We start from the raw sequence: 25,758 nt of genomic DNA, 5'->3' as shown, positions 1-25,758 counted from the left end.
CTCGTGGTATTTTGGGCTGTGCAGCATTTTGCCTACATCACCGGACTGAACCCAATAACCGTTCTTACTGAACACACACCCCAACCCAGCTTCTGCTGGATGGCCACCTTAAAGACGGCTCAGTGAGCCAGATCCGTGCTGCCCAGGGTAGGGACATCATGTAAAGTGAACCAAAGTGCTTACGTTCCTGGCGGATCATTTAAATTATGGGGGAGATCCGCACGAGTGTCGGGTTATAGGCACAAAGGAGCCCACAGGTTTCAGGATAAATCCTGAAACAACAGGCGACACAATCAGGGACAAAACCGACAACCACCCAATGGATAGACTCAGCCATGAGAATTTATATAGATGGTTCATCCACAATAGAATCACAGGATGTGGCATTTATGTGGAAAATCAACAGGGACAGCCGCTAATAGAACTCGCCCCCAAAATACCCAGCCATTTGAGTGCTCAAGAACTAGCAGCATACGTACTGAGTCACCCAGACTTACTTCCAATCCCTGCCAACATACACTCCAATAGTATGTACGTGTGCAACAGCCTGACTGAATTCCTACCAGAGGCTACGTCTCTGCAGACAGAAAGCCCCCACCATCAGCCCCCTTATTAAAATATGTTCTGCAGGCCACCAAACGGCAGACATATGGAATTATTAAGCTTAGAAGCCACCACAGGACCTCCCCACCTGGTAACTGTAAGGCTGATGCACTAGCCAAAGCCGGTGCTTGTACAGGACAGTGTTGTCACGTGTAGGAGGGCGAGTAGATGGTGTGACCATCTGCCAAACTAATATAACCAACCCGGTCCAGGCACAGTGCACTGACAGTTCCCTAAAACAAATTTTAGGCAGTCTACCCAGCCCCATATGAGAAATGGAAAGACAAAATACAGATTCAAGATGGTTTGATATTAAAGGCAGACACATACGTAATCCCTACCCAGTACCATAACGGATATGGCCATCAGGGCATAGAGACAATAACCAAGCAATTAAAATAATTATGTTGGTGGCCCAAACTACATGATGACCTTGCCCATTATATTGACAACTGTTTAATTTGTGTCCAGAACAACCCCGATAGGTACGGCAGAAAAGTGGAACTAAGGCACACAGGCCCCTGGACAAATCTCCAAATGATTATATGGGTCCACCATCGCCATGTAGGAATGGATTTAAATACGTAATAATAGACACTTTCACAGTGTCCAACACAGCTAAGGCCACCGCCAAGATATTAACCCAGCAGGCGTTTACACGATGGGGTCTTCCCCGCAGCATAGAGTCCGACCAAGGGACACATTTCACCGGGCAGGTGATGCAGAACGTTATGGCTATGTTTGGCATCAAGCTAAAATTCCATATCGCCTACCACCCACAATCCAGTGGACGCATAGAGCGCATGAACCAAATGCTAAAAGGGATCATTAGAAAGGCATTTTAGTAAAACAACATAACATGGGATACTTCCCTTTGCCCTCATGATGATACACAACACCATTTCCAGTTCTGCTGGATTAACCTCCCCCCCCCGCCACATGTTAATGACTGGCTGATGAGGGGAGCTGAATATTTATTGGGGTTTGGCTTAACTGAGCCTACTATCACGGCGCTCACCCACGAGAAAGCCATCCAATAGATAACCGAAAACGTGGAAGCAGCCCAGTTAGCTGCGGCTGTCCGATTAGGAGTTAAAAAGAAACAGAGCAAGGTATAGTTTGATAAAAGGGTACACCCAGTAGAATATACTGTTGGTCAGCAGGTACTGATTTCCCTCTACAACCCCAGTTCTTTCTTATCCCCAAAATATGCAGGTCCGCACACCATCACCAATAAAATAAGCCCCTCAGTGTATAAGGTCCTGATTGTCAACGGGAGTAGGGGTTAGTTCCACGTCAATCAATTGAAAGCTTACAAAGCTCAGAATAATCGCTTCCACCATCTCACATTAGAGACAGGGAAGAATGACACTGGGCGACTGGAATGGCCTCACCCAGGAAATGTATTTCCCCGGCCACCTTCTCATCCACTTTCAGGTTCAGACCAGACCCTTATCCCTACCACACTACAGCCCAGAGCCTCTTCCACACCTGAAGTGCCCCCAGAAGACGAGTCACGCCAGTCCTCTAGGGTGCGTAAGTCTCCTGTTATGTCTGGGTCAATCAGCACTTCTAGGTCTTGATTGACCCAGACATAACAGGAGACTTACGCACTCTAGAGGACTGGCGTGACTCGTTAGATATCAGCCCTCGCAGCATTATGGATTCTCCCATAAACATAACCCATAACAGCCCCAGGCCCAACAGTGAGGCCCTGACTAAATGACACCGGGTTATTTTGATGGGGACACCCGGTGCTGCATTCCCCACGTGGGTAAGGGACCAGATACATAGATTAATTAGACTGGAAGACGAGGATGAAGAATCCTTGAACCCTGATTCAAATACAGACCCCACAGTACAGCCCAACAAACGGATATGGGTATGGAGGCCAGGTGAGGAGATAATGATGGAGCTCCATGGGACAAATGATTCAGAAGATGAGTCTCTGTTGGGCAATTTGTTAATGGAAATGCAGAATGAAGGAATCTAAGGTGCTCCAAATGATGAAATTCAGCCCACAGTACAGATCAATGCAAGGCACAAGAATCTCTGCTGGAAGCAGCCACTTAAAAAACCCCGCAACCTGCTGGTCTAGTGTGACTGACCGACAGTAAAATGTCTGCAGTTAAGTACAACCGACTCGTTTCCCATACCATTTGTATACTGCTGGTACAATTAACCGGGTTATTTATACAATCCGATGCCATGCTCTTTGGCCACCTTTCTCTACTTAAGACATCATTAAGGCAACTATGTAAATCTTTGAGGCAGCTATGCTACATTTTAACATCATTGAAGCGGCTGTGCTAAATTTTAAAATCGTCAAGGTGACTGGGCTACATTTTCAACTTTTAGAGGCACTTGTGCTAAATTTTAAATGCGTTCCGCCTTCAAACTCCTAGATACTCATAGAGCGGACACCTCTTCAGGTCATTACAGACCAACTCCAGTGCTATTCGAATCCCTATGGCTATTGGTGACTGCTGCTAGAATAAAACTGGCCGCCTTTATTTTGCTGGCCAGTTAAACAGATTCTTTTCCGACCATCCCATGACTCATCCATTCAGGAATCTGAACAAAAATTTGCTCGGTAGTGCTTCACAATTAGAATTAAAAAAAACTACGACATGCAAGCGACAATTGATATAGCTGCGTCCTGCTGACCACACCACTGTCAATAGTGTTAAAAAAAAAGTTGGGGGGGGGTCATGGGCAGTTTAAATATATATATATATCAAATATTAGATGTGATAACAGCAGAAATGACATTGATCTCCTCAGGACAATAACCAGAGATGCCAGAGATGCAGCCTACGATCTACCTCATCAGACTCATCATCGGGATAAGCACACAGGACACTTCAAGCAAGATGAGCTTGTGGTATCCTGGTTATTTATGGTTTGTCCCACCTGGCGCAGGGAAATGTGAGGAGGGTGTGTTATGGGTGCATCCTGATAAGAGTTTGGGTGTAACAACCAGCAGCTGATCTACAAAAAACCAAATGGCAGTTCACTAAATGTTATCTGAGTGTCACCGCAGCAGGGGATTGGTGGGGATGTTCAAATAATGGGTGCCCAGAGAAAGGATTAGAGCTCGGGCAGCAGTGCCCCGGGACACTCATAGAGGGGAACTTTGCATTGTATGAAGTAAGAACTGGGCCGAAGCCAACCCCAAACCCATCCCACTCGATTTGTCCTGACCACAGAATGGATTGATACTAAAACACACAGTACGACAACTGTGTATGACAATATCCACCACGAATTGGTACCTTTGGTGGTGGATAGAGCTGGGACCCAACTGCCCCAGTGGGGCTCTCCCCAACTTAAGAGATTGGACCTCCACTTAACTCACAGACTGTTCGGATCGAAGGTAGGAATGGATGAAAAATAGGAAAGTTCCAAGAAGGCGTTAGTCAATGACATTTTACTCCTATGTTAGAAATAAAAGGATGGTTAGAGGGAAGATTGGTCCTCTCAGGGACAGAGGAGGGGAACTATGCTTGGAGCCTGGGGGAATGGGGGAGATCCTGAATGAATACTTTGCATCGGTATTCACGCAAGAGAGGGGCCTGATGTCTGGTGCTGTGCTTGGGGAGTTTGAGGATCCGTTGAGGGAAATAGTCATCACGAGGGAAGAGGTGTTGGGACTTTTAGACAGTATAAAGACGGATAAATCTCCGGGACCTGATGGCATCTATCCCAGGCTGCTAAGGGAGGTGAGGGATGAAATTGCTGGGCCTCTGATGCAAATCTTTGTCTCTTCTTTGGACACAGGTGAGGTCCCAGAGGATTGGCGGATTGCAAATGTAGTACCGTTGTTTAAGAAGGGTCAGAGGGATAACCCAGGGAATTATAGGCCGGTGAGCTTGACTTCAGTTATAGGCAAGCTAATGGAGAGGATCATCAAGGATAAGATGTATGAACATCTGGAGCGCTGCAATCTGATCAGGGATACGCAGCATGGCTTCGTTACAGGGAGGTCGTGCCTTACGAATCTAGTGGAATTTTTTGAAGAGGTGACAAAAACGGTTGACGAAGGACAAGCCGTTGATGTCGTCTATATGGATTTCAGTAAGGCGTTTGACAAGGTCCCTCATGGTAGGCTGATAGAAAAGGTGAAGGCTCATGGGATACAAGGCCAGGTATGTAGATGGGTGGAGAACTGGCTTGGGAGGAGGAGACAGCGAGTAGTAGTGGAAGGCTCCTTTTCCAATTGGAGGTCTGTCACCAGTGGTGTGCCACAGGGCTCGGTACTAGGACCTCTTCTATTTGTGGTATATATTAATGACTTGGAAGAGGGGGTAGGTGGTGTGATCAGCAAATTTGCTGATGACACTAAGATGGTTGGATTGGCGGGTACTGAGGAGCAGTGCCTGGCAATGCAACAGGACATAGACAGGCTGGTAGATTGGGCAGATAGATGGCAAATGGAATTTAATCCGGAGAAATGCGAGGTGATGCACTTTGGCCGGAATAATGTGGAGGGGAGTTATACGATAAAAGGTAGAACTATCCGGAGTATAGATACGCAGAGAGACCTGGGGGTGCAAGTGCACAAGTCCCTGAAGGTGTCGGTGCAGGTGCAGAATGTGATGAGGAAAGCGTATGGTATGTTAGCCTTCATAGGAAGAGGTATAGAATATAAGAGTAGGAGTCTGATGTTGCAGTTGTATAGAACGTTGGTTAGGCCTCACTTGGAGTACTGCGTCCAGTTCTGGTCGCCGTACTACCGGAAGGATGTAGAGATCCTGGAGAGAGTGCAGAGGAGATTTACCAGGATGCTGCCTGGTATGGAAGGGCTGTCTTACGAGGAAAGATTGAATGAACTTGGGCTGTTTTCCCTTGAGAGACGTCGGCTGAGGGGGGATCTAATAGAGGTTTATAAGATTATGAAGGGGATAGATAGAGTAAATGGTGGTAAGCTTTTTCCGCTATTAGAAATGGATAGAACGAGGGGTCACGGGCTTAGGGTGAGGGGGGCTAGGTATAAGACAAATATTAGAGGGCAGTTTTTCACACAAAGGGTAGTGGGGGTGTGGAATGCACTGCCGAGTAAGGTGGTGGAAGCAGGCACGCTAGGGTTGTTCAAGAGTCACTTAGATAGCCACATGAGCGGGCTACATATAGGGGGATATAGTAGGCCTTACTAAACATTGTAGGCTTGGGAATACGTTTTGCCTCAGGGATGTTACAGTCTTTGCCTGTTTAATAATGAATTTTTTTGTCTCCACAGGCATTTAAGTCCAGCAAATAGCATGCATGCGGCAGGTTGTAGTGGGCTGCTCTTGGACGTTGCTTCGGGAGTTGCCTATTGCTTCATGTCGTTAGTGTGCTTAAACTGGACCATCTCGAGGGCAACATGACAGCTCAGAGACTATCTCTGTTGCTGTGCGGACACATGGATTTGGGCCTGTGTCTGTGGGAGTTTGCACGTTCTCCCCGTGGTTGCGTGGGTTTCCTCTGGGTGCTCCGGTTTCCTCCCACATCCCCAAAGATGCGCTTTTAGGCTGATTGATTGGGTACTAAATTGTCCCTAAATTGGACCTCCCTGATCCTCGCACATTAGGCGTAGACTAAAATCATGAATAGAACACTGAGACAGTGGGACGGCGGCGCGGGCTCGTTGGGCCGAACGGCCTGTTTCCCATGCTGTGTTGTTCTTTGTTCTTTGTTCTTTGACATGGCCACAGCATACAGGGCAGGGGTAGCAACCATCTTGATGTAGGTGACCTGGACAATAAACTTAGGATTCTGACCCAACAGGTTAAACAGACACTAAGTTCTACCAGTGAGGGCAAGCAGCAAGATGCTGAAGGGGAACTGACTGGGAACGCAGCCAGCAGCCACATGGTAGCTGTATTAGAAGAATATGCCAAGATAATAAAATTATCAAGGAAAGATTAGAGGATGATGACCGACAACAGAACTGGACTTTATACAGCGCGTAAGGACAGTGGATGATAGAACAGCTAGAGCAGGTACGTAGTGTACAGGTTCCGTCTTGGATTAGCGACGAACAGATGGAACACCTATTTACGGATAAGAAACACCCCGAGTTATCTGGCTGCCAGATGCAACAGTTGACCAAAGTCTGGTTTAATGATGATTGCAAAGGGACTCCAGGGAAAGCCTTGAGAATGATACTAAAGCTCCCCATAATTGCTGACGACCGGGTCAGACTGAGGGGCTTTGAAGTGGAAAATATAGGGACTATTCATTAGGATATCTGGATAGTGGAAAAAGGAAGGAGACTCGTAGGCACTACTCTGGACAGATGCCAGCAAAATGACGAAATAATCGCATGCCCGTGTGCAGTTTACATAGATGAACATGCACCGTATGGCTTCAGAACAAACACTAGCCTAAATTGCTCAGTAGAAGCTCGTAGCCTGGACACAGACATGACTCGGGTAGGTTACAAAAGAGCAGGGAGATACTGTCTCACCACCTCCCTGAAACAATATCAGTATGGCGCGACACATTGCGACATTATTAACACTACATTCTGCATCAAACCAGACATACCAGCCAGAGTGGGCCTCATTCAACTATTAGACATCTATAAGAGGGAGAGGGTAGATTTGAACGCCACTGACGAGCTCTGACAGACTCTAGGGAGTACCATGAGAAATCTGACACAAAGCCTAAACCCCTGCCACAGGAATTGAACCAGATTTGGATAAAATTGGTTACAGCCCACAGAACCTTCACCAAAGTAATACAGCAGACCCAAGAGGTGAAAAGGGGAATTAAAGAAATTAAAGTCACCTCTCGGTGGGATGACCTTTGGAACTGGGGCTCAAACATCCAAATCCACCCATTTGTTTGCAAAATGTCACACCGGGCAGTATTACTGATTTTGTTCACCCTGGTATATCTAATCATCCTCACAGTCTAATTCAGCCGATGGAAAAAGAGGATCACCCGGACATAGGGCCCGCCCTTGAACCATGACCCCCTCTAATTCAGTAGAGCAATGTTTACAAGAAGCCTGCCATTTTGCGATTTGTACTAATGAACCGTTGGAAATCCTACTACCAAAATGTGTCTCAGATCTGCGAATATTATATTGTGATTTTTTTTAATGCTTGGTTGTTTGTAATTGGCTTATTATAATGATTTTGTTTTACATTTGTGTGGTTATTTGTAATTCATGGTTAACAGCATGTTTGCTGTCTGTAGCTTCTGAAATGTAAATATATTGTAGGGATGTATCATTACTGCGCATGCCAATGCCTGGGCCTTGCTTGACTGTGGAGTGACTGGGAAATTCCTGACAGATACTGGTCCTGAATTTGTAATCCAGCACGCTTCGTGTTCAGGATCAAAGGGGGGACTGTGGCCAAATGAGCCACCTAAAATGGCGATTTGTGAAGCACTCTGGGACAACTGGGCAAGAATTAAAACAGCAGGCTGCTGCCTCAAAGACAGAGATAAACAGGCTGCAACTCTGATGACTGAATACACAGGATATGGGCCATCTCCAGGGCAAAAGGGGCTTTCTGGTCAAACAGGGTTGTTTACCAGACAAAAGGGGAGTTTTAACCCCTTATTTAGGAGGGAGGTACATGATCTACGTGCATCCAGCACCAACAGGCATGGCTATTGGGTACACACCCAGAGATCGATGTGGCAGCATCTGATTAGACTCTTATCGATCAGGGTGATCAAACCCTGATCGATTGATTGACAAGAATCAAGAGACTGCCCAAAAGGACATAAAACTAAGGAGGGATAAAAGGTGCTGCACAACAGAAGAAGCTCTTTCTCTCTCTCTCTTTCTGACCCCATGAATGAGCTACAACAACGGTGACCGTTGCCAGCAACGACCAGCACAAGGAGAACCACCACACCCGAGAAGGAAGGAGGACCAGAGCCAGAGTCCCAGACCAGACCAAAGGACTGGACTACACAGAGGACAATCGAGACCAGCACACAGATAAAGGCCAATATCTGCTTGGGTGCTTGCCAGTCAAACAAAGCTAAGTGAAGGTCTCGTATTGGACTCGAACTTTAGTATTTTCTGTAAGATAACTTATTGTTGGTTGGGTGGGTGATTATTAATTGTGTGTTTTAAATAAATATTGGTTGTGCTAACAAGAAGTCGATTCGCAATTCTTTGTCCATCGTATAAGGGTTAAAACAGACTGTGCAGCAGGCACAACAGCGTTGTTACAGTGTGTAGGTGCCACTATCTGAACTGTAACTGCGTTGTTACAGAGTGTGGGTGACAATATCTGAGCTATAACTGCATTCTTACAGAGTGTGGGTGACACTATCTGAGCTGTAACTGCATTGTTACAGAGTGTGGGTGCCACAATCTGAGCTGTAACTGCATTGTTACAGAGTGTGAGTGACACTATCTGAGCTGTAACTGCATTGTTACAGAGTGTGAGTGACACTATCTGAGCTGTAACTGCATTCTTACAGAGTGTGGGTGACACTATCTGAGCTGTAACTGCATTCTTACAGAGTGTGGGCGACACTATCTGAGCTGTAACTGCATTGTTACAGTGAGTCGATGACATATTCTGAGCTGCAAATGCAATGTTACCGTGTGAGAGTGACACTTTGAGCTGTAACTGCATTGATACAGTGTGTGAGCAACATGATCTGAGCTGTAACTGGATTCTTACATTCTGTGGGTGACATCTGAGCTGTAACTGCATTGTAAAAGTGTGTGAGTACCATGACCTGAGCTGTAACTGCACTGTTACAGTGTGTTGGTGACACTATTGAAGGTATAATTTCATTGTACAGAATGTGGGTGACACAATTTGAGCTGTAACTGGATTCTTCCATTATGTGGGTGATATTTCCTGAGTTGTATCTGCATTGTTACAGTGTGTGGATGTCACTATCTGAGCTGTGATTCCATTATTTCAGTGTATTGGTGACATGATTGGTGCTGTAACTGCTTTGTTACAGTGTGTGCTTAACACTACCTAAGCTGTAACTGCATTGTTACAGTGTGTAAGTACCAAGATTTGAGCTGTAACTGCATTGTTATAGTGTATGGGTGAACACACCTGAGCTGTAACTGCATTGTTACAGTGTGTGGGTGACACTATCTGAGCTGTTTCTGCACTGTTACTGTGTGTGTGTGAGACCCCATCTCAGCTGTAACTGCATTATTACAGCGTGTGGGTGACACTATCTGAGCTGTAACTGCATTGTTACAGTGTGTGGGTGACACTATATGAGCTGTTTCTGCACTGTTACTGTGTGTGTGTGACCCCATCTCAGCTGTAACTGCATTATTACAGCGTGCGGGTGACACTATCTGAGTTGTAACTGCATTGCTACAGAGTGTGGGTGACTCACTCAGCTGTAACTCATTGTTGCATTGTGTGAATGACACTCTGAGCTGTGACTGTATTGGTACAGTGTGTGGGTGACGCTATCTGAGCTTTAATTGTATTGTTACAGTGTATGCATAACATTAGCAGAGTTGCAACTGCGTTGTTACAGTGTGTGAGTAACATGATCTGAGCTGTCAGTGCATTGTTGCATTGTTTCAGAGTGCAGATGACAGTCTCTGACTGTAACTGCAACGTTACTGTGTGTGGGTGACCCCGGCTCAGCTGTAACTGCATTGTTACAGTGTGTGAGTGACACTATCTGAAATATAGCTGCATTGTTACGGTGTGTGGGTGTCACCAACTAAGCTGTTACTGCATTGTTACAGTGTGTGAGTAACATCATCTGAGCTCTAACTGCATTGTTACAGTCTGTGTTTGACACTCTCTGAGCCGTAACTGCATTGTTGCAGTGCATGGGTGACACTATCTGAGCTGTAACCGCACTGTTACATTGTGTGGGTGACACCATCTGAGCTGTAATGGCATTGTTACGGTGTTGGGTGGCATTCTCTGAGCTGTAACTGCATTGGCACAGCATGTGGGTGACATTATCTGAGCTGTAACTAAATTGTTACCATGTGTGGGTGACACTCTCTGAGCTGTAACTGCATTGTTGCAGTGTGTACATGACACCTTGAGCTGTGACTGCATTGGTACAGTGTGTGGGTGATGCTATCTGAGCTATCATTTTGTTGTTAGTGTGTGTGTGACATGATTGAGCTGTAACTTCATTGCTACAGTTTGTGAGTAACATGATCTGGGCTGTAACTGCATTGTTGAAGTGTGTGGATGACACTATCTGAGCTGTAACTGCATTGTTACAGAATGCAGTTGACACTCTGAGATGTAACTGCATTGTTACAGTGCTGGGATGGCACTATCTGTGCTGTAACTGCATTGTTACAGAGCGTTGGTGATACTATCTGAGGTATTAGCAGCATTGTTACAGAGTGTGGGTGACAGTCTCTGAGTTGTAAGTGCACTGATACTGTGCGTGGGTGACCCTAACTCAGCTGTAACTGCTTTGTTACAGCGTGTGGGTGACACTATCTGAGTTGTAACTGCATTGTTGCAATTTGTGGGTGACACTATCTGAACTGTAACTGCATTGTTACAGAGTGTGGGTGACATTATCTGAGCTGGAAGTGCATTGTTATATTGTGTGGGTTGTGCTACCTGAGCCGTGTGTGGGTAACACCATCTGAGCTGCAACTGCATTGTTACAGTGAGTGGGTGGCACTATCTGAGCTGTAATTGCATTGTTACAGTGAGTGGGTGGCACTATCTGAGCTGTAATTGCATTGTTACAGTGAGTGGGTGGCATTGTCTGAGCTGTAACTGCATTGTTACAGTGAGTGGGGCGGAGTTCTATCTAAGCTGTTTTTGTGTCAGTATAGTATATAGTGTAACATTCAGTAACTTCAGCCACTGTCTTCTTCCATAGCTCATATGCTCCACATCCATGCCTTTGTTTTCTCAGCACTTCGCTGTTCCAATTCTCTTCTGGCTGTCCTCTCTCATGCCACTCTTTGTAAACTTGAAGTCATTCAAAGTCATGGAGCTTTACAACACAGCAAGAGGCCCTTCCTGTCTGCACCAGCCATCAAGCGCCGATGTATACTAATTTCGCTTTCCAGCATTTGGTCCATCCACTTGCACACTCTGGTGGTTCAAAACTCTGCGTTACATCTTTACTCACACCATATTCTTTTCCCCTCTCACTCCTCTGCTTGATGCACTGCACTGCAGGCTACCAGTGAAGCAACACCTCGATTTTAAAATTCTCATTCTTGTTTTGAAATCCCTCCATAGCTTCATCCTTTCCACATTTCTGTAATCTCCTCCAGACCCACAGTCCTCCAATAGATCCGCACTCATCTAATTCTGGCCTTTTGAGTATTTCTAACTTTAAACACTCCATCAATGGTGGCTAAGCCTTCAGCTGCCGAGGCTCTAAGCCCTTGAATTTCCTCTGTATCACTCTTTCATCCTTTATAACAATCCTTCTAACCATCTCTTTGGTCAGCCTTTTGGTTATCTGTCCTAACATCACCTTGAGTAGTTCGGTGACAAATTTTGCTGTATAATGAGTCACCTTGGGGGCATTAACAAATTTATTTGTTACTGTCATGCTGCAGTGAAGTTACTGTGAAAATCCCTGAGTCACCATATTCTGGCACCTGAGAGAGAATTTTTGCATGGCCAATGCACCTAACCAGCACGTCTTTCGGACTTTGGGAGGAAACCAGAGCACCCAGAGGAAACCCACGCAAACACACAGAGAACGTGCAGACTCCACACAGACAGTAACTCAAGCTGGGAATCAAACTTGGGTTAGGTGGTGTGGCCATGCTAATTTGCCCCTTAGTGTCAGGGTGTTAGCAGGGTAAATGCATGGGGTTATGAGGATAGGGCCTGGGAGGGATTGTTGTCAGTGCAGACTCGATGGGCCAAATGGCCTCCTTTTGCACTGTAGGATTCCACAGTTTGAAAACATTAAAGGCATTATAAATATATACCAAAGTCGTTGTTTGTCAGGGGGATGCTGTTCGGTGAGATGAACTGCCAAAGTGTTAATGTAGGATTGTGGTTGGATTAGTTGACATTTGCTAACTAAAGGCTGTCAGTGATCATGCTTCAATAATCCGTGATATGTGAAAGTGAGACAATCCCCTGAGACATGAGGCTTCCTCTCTGTTCACAAACTAATGGCAGATCTAAGTGGATGAAAATTTTTATTTTTTGCATCAGTCCTATGATGAGTGAAAAGCATCAAGAGTTTTGGTGCAGTACCCTGCACATTTTATCCTGGCTGCTTTTTGGTCTTTAACCTCAGGGAACTTTAGCTTTATAGGTTGAAAATGTATTGCACAGCTCATGTACAAAACCTTTCATATTTCCCCACAAGCTTACACTTCAAAATTTAAATTTTGTTTATTTATTCGTGTCACAAGTAGGCATACATTAACACTGCAATGAAGTTACTGTGAAAATCCCCTAGTCACCACACTCTGGCACCTGGTCAGGTACACCAAGGGCGAATTTAGCATGGACAATGCATCTAACCAGCATGTCTTTCAGACTGTTGGAGGAAACCAAAGCACCTGGAGGAAACCCACACAGACACAGGAGAATGTGCAGACTCCACACAGACAGTGAGCTGAGCTGGGAATCGAACCTGAATCCATTGCACTGTGAGGCAACAGTGCTAACCACTGTGCTTCTATGCTGCCATCTTTCTAATAAAGGTTCCTCCACAACGCAAAAAATATAGAGCATAATATTTTGCTAATGCCTATGTGTTTGCATATTTATACTTACATATGAGAAAGTCAGCTTCATATATTCTACAAAATTAAAACAACTTAAAACCTAAAAATGCTCTATGTCAGTACAGTGAATGAATGTTTAACAATGACTATTCTTGACTTTAGTAGAGGAATTTACACAAGCAAAACTAATGAAAGCACTGAAAAAGAATAATGCCACGCTAATACATTTACTCTTTTTACCCACTGATACCATTAATAGTAATTTCTGGATTTAGGTGATTTAGAAGGGAATCTTACATTAAAATTCAATGCTGACATGTCCATTTTAACATGGAGTTCAAATATCAGTTATACGAACCAGTATTTAAAAAAAAAGTTCAGAAAAGGTTAGAGAAGAAGAATTGTTGGTGTTAAGGTTAAGAATAGCATTATAAGCTACAGAGTAAGGACTGGCAGAGAGCAAGGCTAATGCTTGAGATGTAGTCCAGTACCTTTCTACTCCAGGGGGTCATTTGGCAACATTCAGTGGGGGAGGATGAGCGAATGCTGTGAAACTACAAACAAAACAGCCAGTGAACTACTAGTACCAAAATAAACACAAATATCTCAAGAAATATGACAAAATAAAAATGAACATCTGAAAAAACTGACTAGAAACACAAAATCATGAAAAACAATGCAAATATATCAACAAGAAATACTATCATTGATTTTTGAAGCTGTTTCAAATGTCAGTGATCAGTATTACACAGCACCTCCTGAAATAATCAATTTGATTTTCATTATTATTAAACTGAGTTATGCAAATGTTTTGATTTTTTTTGAGCGTTCATTGTAGATCACACAGTACTAACAACCACATACATTGAACTTTTAACAGCACTGCACAATAATAGGATTCGGACCATGGTTAAAGATTTTGGTTGAATTCAATTGGATTAGACTGGGGAAGGAAGGGAAAAGCATTCCATTTCTAACTCACGTGTTTCACTTTGTTTTTTAAAAACTATCTTCACATCTACACTGTTTTTCCCGTGGGGGGAAGTGGTAGCAGGATTCTGGAGCTGATTATCAGCCTGTTGAATTGTATTATGATTGTTTCTCCCATGGCCAATGAGTCCTGGTGTTGGACTCGAACCCAGAGCTTCCAGTCCAGTGATAGGGGTGCTATCACTGAGCCACAAGGCCATACATATATCCACTCACACATTCACCAAACCGTGATTCCCCTACCACTCTGAACCCTCCACTGTATGCTTGATTCAATCTGTGTAAAAATGTCAAGTAGAATTTGGTAACCCGAATTATTACAACCGACTTAAAAATTGTAGAGCCTAAGTTCACTTCAGGAAACTTAAGTCACCAGCGCCAATCATGTGCATACCATGTATGAAACATGCAGGACAATAGGAAGAGAAGACACACTACAGGTTAGAGGTACAGGTTGAAATGAAATCTCAATCTTCAGTAGCTATGACTCTCTATTCAATCTATTGTCATCGTGAAGCATGTTTTAATGGGTTTAGTTCCATCTGTTGAAGTTCATTATTTCTCTCACACATCTGTAATAGGAACTAAATTTGCTTCTAGTTTTACAAGTTTACAAAGGATAACTTTACCTAATTCATTCAGTTACACTGACAGATGGAGCTCAAGGCAAACCTTATACATGATCAAAATTTTCGGAATTATAGTCCTGATTTTTATCTCAGGCAATTGTGCCACCGAGGCCTGAGGAGGACAAGAAACCATCCAACCTCTGAAGCCTGAGGCTCAAAAGAGTTTATTTTCTGGGCCTCATTAGCACGGGATTCATCAGTTCGGCATCCAAAGCCAGTAGTCACTGACCAATTAATCAGAGTGGGAGTTCCTCTGGACCCCACAGGAAATGTTATCCATTCATTGTGGTGAGCTTCTCTCTTCCATAACTCAGGATGTCACCAGATCCCCTATTTTCCCGCACTGCTGCAAAGTGGTAACGTCAACCCATACATCTGAACTTTATACTCCTGAGTTAGGCTGAAAATTTTTTTTAAAAATGGGGCTTATGCTAAATAAGTAAGTTATTGCCATTAATGAGCTGGAGGCTCAGTCACTGATTCTGGAGTCCTTTGGAATGATAGTGGTTTTACAGCGGCTGAGAGGCTCTTGAGGTATTCTCCACCTTGAATCTCATCAGATCAGTAAGTTTAACTCAAGCAAAATCAGAGATGCAACATATGTAGAGTCTCATTTTGAGCAGATTGGCCGCATGGCAAATACTGGATTGGCCATGTAGATTTTACAGGCAACTTAATGTCCAGAGAACTTAGCTACAGTGTGGAAAATCAGACTGAGGGACATTTTACAATGCACCAGAAGCCACTTCTTTCTGCTTGAACCAAATTCCTTCCCATTCATCCACAGTGACAGCAAGTGAATAAAAACAGAAGTTGTCCAACGTTCTACAGGCACCAACTGAACCAATGCCATTTATTCAAAAGTCCCACTGATCTTCATTATTCTAATAACCCCAAGAAAGCCAGTCTCATCTTCCCAAATATGTTACATAGGAAAATAAGAAATAGGAGCAGGAGTAGGCCACCTAGCCCTTCGAGCCTGCCCCGCCATTCAATAAGATCATGGCTGATCTGAAGTGGATCACTTCCACTTACCCGCTTTCTCCCCATAACCCTTAATTCCCTTATCGATCAGAAATCTAGCTACCCGTGACTTAAACATATTCAACGAGGTAGCCTCCACCACTTCAATGGGCACAGAATTCCAGAGATTCACTACCCTCTGAGAGAAGAAGTTCCTCCTCAACTCTGTTCTAAACTGACACCCCCCCCTCCTTTACTTTGAGGCTGTGCCCTCTAGTTCTGGTTTCCTTTCTAAGTGGAAAGAATCTCTCTACCTCTACTCCATCTAGCCCCTTCATTATCTTATATCTCTCTATAAGATCACCCCTCTGCCTTCTAAACTCCAATGAGTACAGGCTCAATCTACTCAATCTCTCTTCATAAGCTAATCTCCTCATCTCTGGTATCAACCTGGTGAACCTTATCTGTACTCCTTCCAAGGCCAATATATCCTTTCGCAAATAAGGGGACCAAAATTGCACACAGTACTCTAGTTGCGGCCTCACCAGTGCCTTGTACAGTTGCAGCAAGACCTCCCTGCTTTTATACTCTATCCCCCTCGCTATAAAGGCCAACATTCCATTCCCCTTCTTGATCACCTGCTGCACCTGCAGACTGGGTTTTTGCGATTCATGCACAAGGACCCCCAGGTCCCTCTGCACAGTAGCATGTTGTAATTTTTCACAATTTAAATAATATTCCATTTTACTATTATTTCTTCCAAAGTGGATAACCTCACATTTGCCAACATTATACTCCATCTGCCAGATCCTCACCCACTCACTCAGCCTATCCAAATCTCTCTGCAGACGTTCCGCATCCTCCACGCAATCCGCTTTCCCACTCATCTTCGTGTCATCAGCAAACTTTGTTACCCTACACTCGGTCCCCTCCTCCAGATTGTCTATGTATGTGGTAAACAGTTGAGGCCCCAGCACCGATCCCTGCGGCACACCGCTAGTCACCAACTGCCAACCAGAAAAGCACCCATTTATTCCAACTCTCTGTTTCCTGTTGGATATCCAATCCTCAATTCATGCTAACACTTTACCCCCAACTCTGTGCACCCTAATCTTCTGCAGCAACCTTTTGTGAGGCACCTTATCGAACATCTTCTGGAAATCTAAAAACACCACATCCACCGGTTCCCCTCTGTGAACCGCACTGGTCACATCTTCATAAAAATCCAGTAACTTTGTCAAACATGACTTCCCCTTTATGAATTCATGCTGTGTCTGCTTGATCGATCCATTCTTTTTCAGGTGTCCTGCTATTCTGCACCATTTTATCATGAATGAAGGGACTGTGTGACAGGTAGACTGAAAATTGGGTAAACTTCAAAGGACAAGTAGGGTATCAGATATGAACTAGCTGCAACAAAGCTAAATTCAGCCTCATGTGGGCCCAGTAATCATTTCTCCTATGTGATAGCTTGGAACGTTAATTTAATCTTATGTGGGAGCCATAGAAACATGTGTGCATTTAAATCACTAACTGAGTTGCCTTTGAAGAAATTAAATCAAGGCAACAACAGATTTTTGTAATATTTTAAAATCCAATTACCCAAAATCAAACGTGCCACTAAATAAACCCTCTGAAGGCTCTTTATATTCCCATTCCCTCTTCATAATTTATCTTGCCAGAAATAAACTTCTCAGATGGATTACAGCTCCTCAGAAGTAACATTGTTCCTGCATACAAATATCCTGCAAATGTCAGTGAACCGTTGTCACCCTCCTCCTTAGAATGCTTCCCTCTTAGAAGTGGGTGAGAACCTACACGTACGTTTTGTGATTTGAAAAATTAAACATTAGGTGCTGTTCCCTGCCCGACACTCACACAAGTTCTCGGTTAAAATCAGCTGGCTTATTGATGCCACAGCTTGAGGGGATGGTCACATTTGAACACTACCTAAAGCTGTGCTTTTCAGGATGACTTTATATAATGGTCTATGCGTTGCAATGGCGGGTGGCAAAATGCCAGCCAGACTTTCCAGTGTTAACACAGCACTGCCAAGGGAAAGGCAGGATTCAAAGAGAAACTCTCCAAGTGATGAACAGAATTTGCAAGAGAATGGTAACCAAGTCCTCCCCCGGCACCAATACTAAAGCTAGCAAACAGTGGAAATAGAAGATTTTCAGAACATTTACCCCAGTAATGGAAAAACATTTCCATGAAAATTCATCATAATAACATATTGGAGATTAATAAGTTTTATATCCGTTAAATGTACAATACAGTGCGCTAATGAATAGCTGTTTCCAATTTACCTTAAAAAAAATAAGTTAATTAATTAAGTGTGGAGAACCAAGGAAATCTGCCAGACATCTGTCCTGCCAAGGAAATGTCTTGCCGTGCCTACACGGACAATAGTAAGTGTCTGCACACTGCAGCCTCACACAGTTGATAAAAGATCCGAAGCGATTTGCTGGCAATCACTGCCTTCAATCTCCCTGTTGCATGCTACCACCACCATGCATGAACTCATCCAGCTAAGATACCAATGAATGCAAATGATTTCCACTAATCCCCGTGCTGTGAATTTGGAGAGCTGTTTAAGAAGGGAAAGTTCCAGTAAACCTCAACCTGTATTCTGTAGATTAGGGTTTAGAAACTGTTTCTGAATTCCAGATAGATGGGTAGCGACAAAAGTTTTAAAAAAACACACATTCAATAAGGACTAGTGCAGACCATGTACTTGGATTAAAGTATTAATGGAACAGAAGTAATGCATAAGCAGGAGCATCTCCACAATGGCTTTCCTCTGATCACAGTGCTGATCAATGGAATAAGTTCCCTAACATTAACATTCAAACTTTCCCATGTTAAATTGTTGGCAAACTGGAACCTACAAGCAGAAGAGGGAATAGTAGACCACAACCCTTTCCATGATTAGGATATCACAGTGCTCAGGAACACATTCTCAGTCGATGAAAGTTATGCCTGGGTCAGAATTAATCCTCCTGTTGTGGAAATTGGGCACCAAATCAAGTAGGATTTTAAACAAATTCAAACGGATTGCAAATGTGAGCTTGCAAGTGAAATGTTTCTGATCTCTGGTACTCGGACAGCAACCTCTGTGCTTCACTTGTGAAGAATAGTTCCCTTGCGATCGCACCAGCAACATTGCACAGCAACGTGCATTCTGTTGCTAAGCAACTGCACAGAAAGGACAAAAGAGAGGGATTGCTTTCACGCCTGATCCTGCCGTGAAGCGGGCAGTGCACCTGGAGGCTCCAGGTTTATTCCAAATCATTCCAAGGCTTCATTAAAACATAGAAGATAGGAGCAGGAGGAGGCGAGTTGGCCATTCCAGCCTGCTCCGTCATTCATTACAATCATGGCTAGTCATCAGACTGAATAGCCTAATCCTATTTTCTTCCCATAACCTTTGATCCCATTTGCCCCAAGTGCTATATCCAGCCAACTGTTGAATACATTCAATGTTATGACATCAACTACTTCCTGTGGTAATGAATTCCACAGGCTCACCACTTTTTGGGTGAAGAAATGTCTCCTCATCTCCATCCTAAATGATCTATCCTGAATCCTCAAGCCCCTGGTCTGAACACCCCTAATCTTGGGCACATCCTTCCTGCATCTATCTGTCGAGCCCTGTTAGAATTTTATCAGTCTCTGTGGGATTCCCCCTCATTTGTCTGAACTCAAGCGAAAACAATCCTAACCTAGCCAATCTCTCCTCATACATCAGTCGTGCCATCCCTGGAATCAGCCTGGTAAACCTTTGCTACATTCTGTTGAGAGCAAGAACATCCTTCCTTGGAAAAGGAGACCAAAACTGCACACAGTACTCTAGGTGTGGCCTCATCAAGGCCCTGTATATTTGCAAATACACATCCCCGCTCCCGTATCTGAAACCTCTCGCAATTAAGGTCAGTGTACCATTTGCCTTCTTTACTGCCTGCTGCATCTGACTATCCTGCCTTCTGATTCTATTTGTTGGTTGGGACCTTCTTATTATATATATTATTATATAGCCTATGGTATGTTAGCCTTTATAGGACGGGGTATAGAATATAAGAGCTGGAGTCTGATGTTGCAGTTGTACAGAACGTTGGTTAGGCCGCATTTAGAGTACTGCGTCCAGTTCTGGTCGCCTTACTACCGGAAGGACGTGGAGACTCTGGAGGGAGTGCAGAGGAGGTTTACCAGGATGTTGCCCGGTATGGGAGGACTGGGTTCTGAGGAAAGATTGAACAAATTGGGGCTGTTTTCCCTTGAAAGACGGCGACTGAGGGGGGATCTAATAGAGGTATATAAGATTATGAAGGGAACAGATAGAGTAAACAGAGGTAAGCTATTTCCTATGTTAGAGACACATAGTATGAGGGGCCATGGGCTTAAGGTGAGGGGGGAGAGGTATAACACAGATATTAGAGGGAGGTTTTTCACACAGAGGGTAGTGGGGGTATGGAATGCTCTGCCAAGTAAGGTGGTGGAGGCAGGCACGCTGGAGTTGTTTTAGAGTAACTTAGACAGGCACATGAGTGGGTTGGAGATGGGAGGATATAAGAGATTGTTTTAAATAAAGTTCATTAGCATTGGGACGACCCTGGTAATGTAAAAGGATATGGTATGATAATAATGTTTTTTTCCTTTTCATTCACAGGTTTTAAGTCGGTCCACCTTGTTGTCCAACGAGGGGCATACACACAATGGGTCGTACTGGGGCTGCTCTTGGTTGTTCGAGATTGGCCTAGTGCTTCATGTCGTTAGTGTGCGCTTAAACTGGACCAGATACTGGGCAAGACGACAGCTCAGTGACTGTCACTGTTTGCTGTGCAGACACATGGATTTGGGCCAGTGTCTGTGGGAGTTTGCGCATTCTCCCCGTGCTTGCGTGGGTTTTCTCCGGGTGCTCCGGTTTCCTCCCACACCCCAAAGATGTGCTATTAGGCTGATTGGAGTAATAAATTGTCCCTAAATGAGTTTCCCTAAAGTAATGCCATAAACAATAGATAGGGGTCATGGGTGGAGGAGGGGACTGGTAATGTTAAAATGGTGGTGCGGGCTCGTCGGGCCGAAGGGCCTGTTTCCCGGGCTGTTTTTGTTTTTTGTTCTTTTGTTCTTTGTTCTCAAAATCAAATGCCCTGGATACCAAGCTGAGCTGGCCCAGGGGTAAGCGTGGGGGTGTGGTATTGCAGCAGGCAGTACCCAGTTCCACTTGTTGATGGTGGATGTGAGTGTAGGTGAAATAAGAGTAGCACCTCAATTTGGATCCCAGTAGCTGACAAATGGAGTAGCACAACATCTTGGTTCCTTCACCAGGATGGCACGACCAACATGGTCCAACTATACAACTGTGACAGCCACGTCAGCCAAACATATTGCACAGCACTCAATGACACACCTTCCACTTCCTTGCAGGAGGAGTGGTTCACAGAGAGGAACAGTCACGCCAACATGGTTAGCACCATTGGTGGACGCAATGCCAGTCTTTATTGAAATGTCCATTAGCTGGCTGCAGCCAATAGCAGCGCTGAAGCCACTGAGGATGACAATGTCCTCACACCTAGTTCTCTTCCTCCCATTTCTCCTCATCTCATGTTGTTTTCTGATTTACAAACTGCAGAAACTACAAGCAAGCACTTTCTATTTTGTTTCATTTCTTCATAGTAAAAGGTACGATAAAGTCACCAGAGCTCCAGATGACCAGAGGCTGCTGTCCCCTTTGAAGGGGAGAGCTGATTGGTGCTGTTTAACCTGTGGATCACCACAACTCAGGCGAGGGACAAAGTTGAGAAGCAGAGCCTTCGTGAGTAACCTCAGCTGGTACAGGAATAGAACATGCACTGTTGGCATCACCAACCCGTTTCCGGCCAACTCAGCTAAACCAACCCCCGACCCAATGAGCTGGCTCTCAATGCCTGCATGTAGTTGGTTGTGAACTGGAGTCATCAGCCATGTTGGCAGTGGGGGGGCCTTTATTGCCCAGTGGCCACCCTTTGCTATGCTGCAGCAGCTGAAGTATAGCTGGCACAGTGGACTGCCCACGTCTCTTGCCAAGATACCATGCATTGGTTGACTTGCGTGATTCTCTGCCAACAGTCAAATGGCATCAGGACATTGAGGGGGGGTGGAACAGGGTTGACAAGTGACAAAATATTACATGTGTGTAGTTGATGGCATGCTGCACCATTGTGGAAACTGCAATCCTAGTGAAGACACAGTACTCACTCTGCCTGCTTAACTTACGCAGGAGAGGATGAAATAAAGTTAACGTTTAAAATAGAACTTTTTTTTAAGAGGGCAGTGCACTCCAAATTGGACTTGTTGCAAATACCTTCACATCCTGCCTGGAAGGGGCCAGATGCAATAAAGATCCATCTTCACAGTCTCCTTCACAATCAATGGCAATGTGACTCACATCCTGGCAAGTTTCGGTGAGGAGCTGCTCAGTAAAGGGCAGACCTCCCACATACTGTCCCTCACTGAGACTGAGGGAGGAAAATTGCTCCCTGACCAATGTCATGAGTCATAGAAACCCTGCAGTGCAGAAGGAGACCATTTGGCCCATCGAATCTACACCAACAACAATCCCACTAGGCCCTATCCTCGCAACCCCACATATTTAGCCCTCTAATTTACATATCCTGCGACATTAAGGGGCAATATAGCATGGTCAGTGTACCTAATCTGCAAATCTTTGGACTGTGGGAAGAAACCGGAGCACCTGGAGGAAACCCACGCAGACATGGGGAGAATGTGCAAACTCTGCACAGACAATGACCCAAGCCGAGGATCGAACACAGGTTACTGAAGCTGTGACGGTTGTGTGCGCTAACTACTGTGCCATTGTGCCACCCCAAATATGGACAAATGTGGCCTCTTGCTCTTCCCTCTCCTTCATACAAACATACGAATTAGGAATAGGCCATTTGGCCCCTGCAGCCTTCTCTAGCATTCAATAAGTTCATAGCTGATTATGATTCTAACTTCAACCCCACATTCCTGCCTACTTCTGATAACCTTTCAGCCCCGTGTTAATCAAGACTATCTAGTTCGGCCTTGAAAATATTTCACTCCTTTCTCTTCCAGCAACTTGTCTTGCTCTGTGTAACCTCTGCCCAGTCATGCTCTATTCTTGACTGGGAGCAAGTGATTAGCCTTGAAGCCAACAAAAAAGTATTTCAATACCAGGCACACCAGACTTTTGAAACTTCAGATCCCTAGAAGCACCCAAAATGTATACAATTGGAGCAACAGAAGGAGGAAATTGACCCATAAACTAATCTGTACAAAGAACAATGCAGCACAAGAACAGGCACTTCAGTCCATGATGTTGTGCCAACATGACATTAAGTTAAACTAATCCTTTCTACCTGCCCTTGGTCCATATCCGTCTACTTCTTGCATATTCATGTGCTTATCCAAAATATCGTATCTTCTTCCACCACCAGCCTTAGCAGTGCGTCCCAGATACCTACCACTCTCTCTGTAAAAAAACTTACCCCTCACACCTCCTTTGGATTTATCTCTTCTTAAGTGCATGTCCCCTAGTATTAGACATTTCAACTCTGGGAAAAAGATTCTGACTGTCAGCCCTATCTATGCTACTCATAATTTTATAGATTTCTATCAGGTCTCCATTCTGTCTCTGTCATTCCAGAGAAGTTTGTCCAACCTCTTGTTACATAGTTCATACTGTCTAATCCAGGTAGCATCCTGATAAACCTCTTCTGCACCCTCTCCAAAGCTTCCACATTCTCCCTGTAATGTGGCGACCAGAATTGAACGTAAATACTCTTAAGTAGATTACAGACGATGCTTAAATAGCCCATTGTGTCAGCCTGGTATCTTTAAGAAGGAGCATCTGCTGGAGCATGGAGATTCAAAATGGCACAATGAATGAGACACACAGATCAATCCGGTTTTACCACACACTTCTGGCAGATGTTAACTCTGCATGCTGCTAATGGCTTCACCAAGTTGGTGTCTGGTGAGCTTTACACTGGAAGCCTGCCAGGAGACCGAATGTGCCACTTTTTGATCCCTAATGGCATTCATACCCATACTGCCCAAGAAGGGGTGTGACTGAGTCCAAGTTATCACCCATTATTCTGTAATTAAAAGGTTTCCTTTGTTGGCAGTGATCGATCAACTTTACTGAAACAACAACTGCTCGAACCTGATGTGACGCCTCTAATCTTTTTGCCTGCTTTGTGGTTCTAAATGCATCATGACACGTGGTTCCAACAGTCTCATCATGAGGCTGGCATTACATTAACATGCTAATATACTACCATTAACATTTGATAATTACTTCCTGAAGACCCCTGATCTCCTTGTTCAGGTTGGTTTATTTTGGATAAAATTACTGCGTTCCATTCTGGCTCAGAAGATGCATCTCAAAGGGTCACATAACATTTGCAACCTTTGTGTTTCAGCTCTCTGCTGACACATTAATGGGTCTTAATGATACTGAGCAGATTGGTATCAGCATTAGTGACATTCAATTTCTTTATTTACTCCGTTAACATGGATTCAGCTTTTCACATTAACCCATGTATCCGTAGCGCCGTCAAATACCTACTAAATAGGTTGACTCAAAACTTGCACACTGTATTCACGAGCTCGTTCTCTCTACTTTGTTGGGGGGTGAAATTCCCCACATTGCTTCACCAGCAGCACAGTAAGCCTTCTTTAAGGTTTTAATTTGTATTAATTTACACCTTGGGCGGAAGGGGTTCTTTAATCTCGTGTGTTCCCACCCCGCTCCCAGCGAGAATTTGGCACTCAGCCAGAACTCCATTCACTGCAGTGGCACCAGAGAATTCCAGCCAGGGGTCGGTGGTTCCCGACGTGAGTCTTCTCTCTCTTGGAGGTGATGATGAAGCAGTTTTTTAACACATTGCCTATGCACGGGTGTTGTCAGCCAAGAGTGGAAGGCATCACAGTTGAACCGGATTCTACCTTTGCCAGCCATGCAGGCATGCACGTTTTCCAGCAGAGTCCAGAGTATATTGTTTTCATAAGAACATAAGAAATAGGAGCAGGAGTAGGCCATCTAGCCCTTCAAGCCTGCCCCGCCATTCAATAAGATCATGGCTGATCTGTCGTGGCTCAGTTCCACTTTCCCGCCCTCTCCCCATAACCCTTAATCCCCTCTCTTATCAAAAACCCATCAACCCGCTTCTTAAAAATATTTAGCGAGGCAGCCTCCACCACTTCAACGGGCAGAGAATTCCAGAGATTCACCACCCTTTGAGTGAAGAAGTTCCTCCTCAACTCCGTTCTAAACCGCCTCCCCTTTATCTTGAGGCTGTGCCCCCTAGTCCTACTGTCTTTTTTGAGCGGGAAGAGTCTCTCCACCTCTATCCTATCCATCCCATTCATCATCTTATACGTCTCAATGAGATCTCCCCTCATTCTTCTAAACTCTAACGAGTACAAGCCTAGTTTATTCAGCCTCTCCTCATAGCTCAACCCCCTCAACTCCGGTATCAGCCTAGTAAACCTCCTCTGCACTCCCTCCAGGGCCAAAATATCCTTGCGCAGGTGCGGCGACCAAAACTGCACACAGTACTCCAGCTGCGGCCTCACCAATGCCCTATACAGCTGCAGCAAGACCTCCCAACTTTTATATTTTTATATTTTTCCCTTTCTGCTTGCATGGATAAAGCACTTTCGAAGCAGTAAAACATCTCAAGAGCCTTCCTGTTGGCCATCAGCGCGGGTAAAAGCAGGAGGTAAGCTCCTGAAAGTCAGAGAACACCATCCACTCATGCCACATGAGGTCAGAGAATTTGGCGCCCAGCCTAATCACTGCAGCGGGATGGGAAAATCCCAGCCAGTGTGAACGGTGGTAAGATTCCAGCCATAGAGGCTTACAGGACAAAGAGAGGCCTTTCAGCCCATCGTAGAATAGAAAAA

The 25,758-nt window shown here is 44.6% G+C and overlaps 1 protein-coding gene across 4 annotated transcripts in view; it reads right to left on the bottom strand.

Moving 5' to 3' along the window:
• The window catches only part of nhsa (Nance-Horan syndrome a (congenital cataracts and dental anomalies)), a 482,186-nt gene that overhangs the window by 55,600 nt on the left and 400,828 nt on the right, over positions 1-25,758 (bottom strand). For 3 of the 4 annotated variants that reach the window (XM_080204037.1, XM_080204038.1, XM_080204040.1), the window contains exon 4: positions 13,735-13,797. The exons of the other annotated variant lie outside the window; for it this stretch is intronic. In XM_080204037.1, the coding sequence (XP_080060163.1) occupies positions 13,735-13,797 (63 nt within the window). The remainder of the gene's footprint in view (positions 1-13,734; positions 13,798-25,758) is intronic. 4 annotated transcript variants of the gene reach the window in all.

The sequence above is a fragment of the Carcharhinus amblyrhynchos genome, chromosome 15 (genome assembly GCF_965287045.1).
Source record: "Carcharhinus amblyrhynchos chromosome 15, sCarAmb.v2.hapA, whole genome shotgun sequence".
NCBI lineage: Eukaryota > Metazoa > Chordata > Chondrichthyes > Carcharhiniformes > Carcharhinidae > Carcharhinus > Carcharhinus amblyrhynchos.
Note: the sequence above shows the minus strand (reverse complement) of the source record. Positions and strands in the feature narration are given on the sequence as shown.